Raw genomic sequence first — 6742 nt, forward strand, 5'->3', positions numbered from 1 at the left:
AATTCCCGTCTTATATCCATTATCCGATATAATCATACACCGATCTGCGTAACCACTGAACCACCAAGGGTTACCTCCCAGCCCGTACAATGGTTTTATGACACGGGTTAATGTGGAATGTTATGAGATGTTCTAAACCGGGCTCCTAAACATTTGTGATATATTTGCTTCCTGAAATATGAGAAGTTTGTTCTGCTTTTACGAGAAATTTTATTGGCTTGTGCAAACAATACAAAGTCAGAATGCTGAGTTGGTCATTGTCATTGCGGCAGTGAAGGCCAATCGTCATATTAGAAAATCACAGATTTGTAGCGGGGGGATTCTATACGAGTTTAATAACGGGACGGATGGGGTGGGATTAGCAGAATGAGGAGACAGAAATTTGGTTGTTGCCAGAGAATTGCATGTGTACATATGTAGGTGTGAGACTACAAAGATGGGGGCTATAAGGAGGTGGGGGAGGGAATGCATGGGGTAGGAAGGGCAATGGGGAAAAGAATGGGGTGAGGCAGAAGGAACAATGTACAATGTTTTGCAGTATGAAGGGAGTAAAGGAAGAATTCTATACGTATACAGCCAGGGATGGGCAGAAGCTGCAATGAGGGCAGAAAATGGGGGTAATTATGGGTATAGCAGGGGGAATCCAGGCCCTACGGGGCAGAGTGATCAATGATTTACAGAATCATATTGTGACTGTCCAGGAGGGCGGCTGTCTTTTAGTGTGTTTTTTACTATTACTCTGCATTACATAATAAAGATCCAAATTTGTCCTTATTTGGGGACATAAATTGGAATTTAGAATAGGAGAGCTTCCCAGTGCTGTGTTTTGGAGATGACGCTGTGATATCTTCTTATCTATAGGTATGGATCCATAGGTAAGTCCACCATATGGGAAGCATGGTGTCCGGGGAATAGGATGGAATTTGGATAATCTAGCCGGTGGTTAATATCAACAAAACCAACCGTTACCTTATTATGTTCGGAGTTTTGCACAGATATCATAATAAACATGCAGGGGACCGAGATCCAGGCTTCCTCCCCTGGGTTTGCACGTAGAATAATTCCATCATGGAAATGATGAGGAAACAGCGATATACTATTATTATTATTACTATTATTATTATTATTATTATTATTACTATTATTATTATTATTATTATTATTAATAATATACAGAGATAATCCTGGTGATATCATAATGATGTGCAAAGTCTGTAACGGTTAGAAGTCTTCTCGTGTGTTAGAGATTCACCTAATATGAAAGCTGGAGATATGGGAAACATTCTCCTATATTCTTTGTCTCCTGTAATCAATGGAAGGTAACAATGCAGAGGAGCAGGGAGTGAACATTATGGGAAAATCTATTATTAATCCCTCTAATATTAATCCCTCCAATGTATTATCTGGAAGTATTTGCCACCCCCAATATATGCAAAGACAGAATTAAGCTGGGGGGTCACTAAATCCTAAAGACCGAAGTTTCTTCCATATATTAGTTACACCTCTATAACATTTCATTAATCACTATTTCTATCTACCTAAATGTTACTTCATCCTTTAAAATCCTCATGGGATTACCAACATATGATCTATTACCAATATACTTCTGTACAAAAAACTTTGCTCCCTCATCTCCCAATTATTGAACATTATTTATATAGCACCAACATAGTACACAGCACTGTACAAAGCCCATAGTCATGTGACTAGCTGTGCCTCAAAGGAGCTCACAATCTAATGTCCCTACCATAGTCATATGTTAATATTACAGTCTAAGGACAATTTGGGGGGGAAGCCAATTAACCTAACTGCATGTTTTTGGAATGTGAGAGGAAGCGGGGTACCTAGAGGAAACCCACACAAACACAGGGAGAAGATACAAACTCCATGCAGATAGAGTCCTGGCTGAGATTCCAAGCTGGGACCCAGCGCAGCAAAGGCCGGAGTACTAACCACTGAGCCACCGTGCTGTTCATATTCTAGAACCTAAATGCATCCACTGTTTTTGACATATACCCAATAACATTCTTCTATTACATACAAACTACAAATATCCTTTAAAGGTGAGCTTTTCTACAATTGCGTTGTACTATCTGTTGTACTTTATAATTTTATGTTCTCTACAAGTCCCCTGAAGAAGCCCGTAGGCGAAACGCGTCAGAAAAATGAGACGTTACACTTCAATGTATCTAGGAATTCATCTGTATAGCTATATGGTCTCATTTCCCATGAAGTTTGAATGGAAATAACAGATTAACAAGACTGTAAGAGGGGATATGATCACCCTGTATAAATATATAAACGGTCCATATAGAGAACTCTCTTCCCCATTATTCACTGTAATATCATTACAAAGCACAAGGGGGCGCTCTTTGTGTCTGGAGGAAAAGAAGTTTAAGCTCCGGATAAGGAAGGGATTCTTCACTGTAAGGGCTGTGAAAATGTGGAATCGGCTCCCTCAGGAAGGAGTTTCAGCAAGTTCTATAGATTGCTTTAAGAAAAAGCTGGATGACTTCTAGAAGCACAGAATGTAACTGGGGATTAAGGATTTAAAGTAAAAATCACAGTGACTGTTGATCCAGGGAACATCCGATTGCCTCATGGAATCAGGAAGGAATTTTTTCCCCTGTTGAAGCAAATTGTACCCGGGGGGTTTTTGTGCCTTCCTCTGGACCAACTATGTCCATAGAGTTTTATATCTGGGATATGATTATTTCCCTGGGGGTTGCAGTTGATGGACTTTTTTCAACCTAACTATATAACTAAGTACCTAATTCTGTCATTATGTAAGTTATCTCCCAATCCGATATTTATAAAATCTATCTAGACGTGCTGATTTAGTAAACCCCAGCTTTCTTTTGTCTTTTTTATTATTTTGTAGCCACCAAGAAAAATGTGAGAGCTGGAAAAACGAGCAGCCTATAACTTCTGGAAAGGGAAGATTGAGGGATCCCGAAATTACTGAGAATCCCGGTAAAAGTAGAGAATTTGTTTTAGTGTGAAGGCTTTGGGTTGAGCAAAGTTTTCATTGTACGGAGGCCGATATTATTGTGTGGAAGTTCGCCATATCCATCAAAGATATGAAATGATCATTTTGTAAGGGGAGGCTGAGCTACAATATAGTATACAGAAAGGTGTGACCCCCCCAGGACCTCATTGGGGGTTTGGGTCCAAATCAAGGTCCTTTGGTAATCCAGGGTCTAACTAAATGCATCCACTGTTTTTGACATATACCCAATAACATTCTTCTATTACATACAAACTACAAATATCCTTTAAAGGTGAGCTTTTCTACAATTGTGTTGTACTTTCTTTTGTACTGTATTATTTTATGCTCTCTACAAGTCCCCTGAAGAAGCCGGTAGGCGAAACACGTCAGAAAAATGAGACGTTACACTTCAATGTATCTAGGAATTCCTCTGTATAGCTATATGGTCTCATTTCCCATGAAGTTTGAATGGAAATGACAGATTAACAAGACTGTAAAACGGGATATGATCACCCTGTATAAATATATAAATGGTCCATATAGAGAACGCTCTTCCCCATTATTCACTGTAAGATCATTACAAAGCACAAGGGGGCGCTCTTTGTGTCTGGAGGAAAAAAAGTTTAAGCTGCGGATAAGGAAGGGATTCTTCACTGTTACAATATACAATATACAATATACAATATAGCTACAATATAGTATACAGAAAGGTGTGACCCCCCCAGGACCTCATTGGGGGTTTGGGTCCAAATCAAGGTCCTTTGGTAATCCAGGGTCTAACTGAGCCCCTGGTATATTTCAGAACTTTGTTTTGGGGGTATATGAAGGTCGTCAGATAGGAAGAACCCTAAAGTACTAATGAAGCTTGTGCAGGAAGGGTATTTTATTGGCATTGATGTTACAGGACCGGGAAATATCGATATGACACCGGGAGTTGAATAGTCTGTCTATGGATAGAAGCGGTGATACCAGGCTTGAGGAAGGGGGCATATGTAGGTTTAAGGGGTACACCGGGGTGTAAGAGTTTAGTGACAAACTTCAAGTTAAATATTAGAAATGCCTAATAGCAGACAGCTCTTTTCCTTCATTTGATGGAGAGTTATAACAATTTACGTGTTTGTTCGTCATTTTAGGAATAAATCTCCAAAGTTCTAATGTCAGAGAATATGATAGGGATAGGGCCATGATGAAGAGGGGAAAATGATGGCCCAATGGATGGCCCAATGGACGTAGCCTGTGCCCTACCTATGGGGGACCCTGTCTGGTCTTCATGATGATTGTTCTGCGCAGGGTTGAGCCCCATGGCCAATACTTGGCCAGAAGTTTTTGTTCAATGTTCACATTTAGAAGAATTTATGGAAATGATTTATATAGTTCATATCATTAAAGGATAAGAGCAGACAAAGCACGGAGTGCCTCCTACTGACCTCTGCATTTTTATACAGATAGACCTTATCTGCCGCCACCGCCACAAACAGCTTGGGTTTACACCCTTTCATTTCCAGGGGGCCGCACTTGTCCGGGTTCTCGAGGGTCAAGGTGGGGTTACAGGGCACCTTCATCTTCCGCTCATCCAGGATCTGCTGGACGGCTCTGACCCAGTCATTCCTCTCCCCTGGAACAAAAAGAGACAGATCCCATCAGCGCCTGAGGTTATCAATATGCTGCAGGCAGGAGGAAGCATTTCCTGAGTCTCCTCTCCCACATTGTAATATTGTAACTTTGTATCCAGTCACAAGGTGAGAGGCAGCAGCTGGGGCTGATCTGTGTCAGACATTTGTGAACATGATTGTTTCATTTACATCATGGAAGAAAGAAGAGCATGGAGATTCCAGAAATGGAACTGGAAGAAGTCAACTTACCGTCACTCTCAGCCCGGAACATGAAGTTTCTATTGGACGTTGCCACTTCAAATTTCTGGTCCCCCATGGAAGCCACCTTGGCTATAGCGCTGGTCCTGATCATCCGCTTTGAGTACATATCCTGCAATAAAAGCTCATGAACATTAATTGGCTGCAGAGTTCAGAAATTTGCCCTCCAGAGGGGTCTCTGTATAAAAATTGGGGAAAAGCAGCTTTCTGTTTGCTGCTGAGCCCAATATGTCCAGATCTGATATTATGCGTGAACTTAAAGGGCAATTTGCACACATTTACCCCCTTGTATTCTTTTAGGGCAGTTTATTCTGCTCAATCAGTTATTACACTGGCTGGGGCAACTGGGGTGGTAAAGTTCTGAACCTGGAAATGTTAAGAGCTGAGCGAATCCTGGTACATCGTTAACAGGGTGCTCTCCATCCAGAGACAGAGGTCCCCGGCTCCCAGGAGGCCCAATTAGGCCCAGGGCACATGATGGGGGTAAGGGGAGATATCTCCCCTCTTATTGTGTGATACTTCCCCCACCTCCTGGATTGTAAGCTCTTTGGGGCAGGGTCCTCTCCTCCTGTGTCTGTATCTGTCTGTCATTTGCATCCCCTATTTAATGTACAGCGCTACGTAATATGTTGGTGCTATATCTAAATCCTGTTTCTTAATAATAATAATGTCACGTTCTGCAGGATGTAGATATGCACACTGCTATATGTCTAGCCAATTTAATATACAGCGCTACGTAATATGTTGGCGCTATATAAATCCTGTTTCTTAATAATAATAATGTCACGTTCTGCAGGATGTAGATATGCACACTGCTATATGTCTAGCCAATTTAATATACAGCGCTACATAATATGTTGGTGCTATATAAATCCTGTTTATTATTAATGTCACATTCTGCAGGATATGCCCACTATCTGCCTATACAATTTAATGTACAGTGCTACGTAATATGTTGGCGCTATATAAATCCTGTATATTCATATTAATGCCACATTCTGCAGGATGTGCCCCCTGCTATCTGCCTATCCAATTAAAATACAGCGCTATGTAATATGTTGGCGCTATATAAATCCTGTTTATTATTATTGTCACATTCTGCAGGATGTGCCCCCTGCTATGAAGCCATCAGTCCATACTGCATGCTGGTGCTGGGAGCCATGTAGGGGATAATTCAGTTACATTGAAGGGGTGTAAGGGGTCTGTCCACTGCTATTTCACGACACAGATTACCTAAAACATTACAGGGTTGGAACCCCTGGCTGTGACCCCCTCGGGGAGATTAACAATCTGTCTTTGCCAGGAAATAAAGGGGACCCGCAGATGGAAACTAATGAAACTTTGGATATGTGTAAGGGTTAAATGGATGTGCACCTTGTCGCTGTCGTAGTATCGGAGGTAGTCTGTATCGAGCTTCACCCATCGCTTCTGGAATATGTATGAGCTAAGAATAAAAAGAAGAAATCGGAGATGAGTGACATAATAATGGAAACAAATAAAAGAAAATGAATGTCAGAGACCTCCGATATAATTATAAGGATATAATAAAGTAAGGACACCCAATGGCATGAGAAATGTGTAAGGGAAAAAAATCCAACAGTAACTGCAAATAGCTGCCAATCACATTCTATTTCCACGCGATTGGATAGATAAACCGAGAGTGCTGGTTGGACGGGCTGCACCAGACAATTGTAACCTCAGCCTATCACGCTCATTTCACCATCAGAGCTCCCCTAGTACTCAGGTGTCCGATTGTCTCCCAGCCTTTGCTGCTCCATCACTCACCTGGCACTCATCACCCACCTGGCACCCATCACTCACCTGGCACTCATCACTCACCTGGCACTCATCACTCACCTGGCACTCATCACTCACCTGGCAC

General features: G+C 41.6%; 1 protein-coding gene across 1 annotated transcript in view; it reads right to left on the reverse strand.

Annotated features, from left to right (window-relative positions):
• ARAP1 (ArfGAP with RhoGAP domain, ankyrin repeat and PH domain 1) overlaps positions 1-6742 on the reverse strand; it is a gene marked incomplete in the record, with an annotated part of 83478 nt that overhangs the window by 36324 nt on the left and 40412 nt on the right. Inside the window, 3 exon segments of the mRNA XM_072398579.1 lie at positions 4417-4604; positions 4852-4972; positions 6235-6304. Coding sequence (XP_072254680.1) covers positions 4417-4604; positions 4852-4972; positions 6235-6304 — 379 coding nt within the window.

This window comes from Pyxicephalus adspersus, chromosome 1 (assembly GCF_032062135.1).
Source record: "Pyxicephalus adspersus chromosome 1, UCB_Pads_2.0, whole genome shotgun sequence".
Lineage (NCBI taxonomy): Eukaryota > Metazoa > Chordata > Amphibia > Anura > Pyxicephalidae > Pyxicephalus > Pyxicephalus adspersus.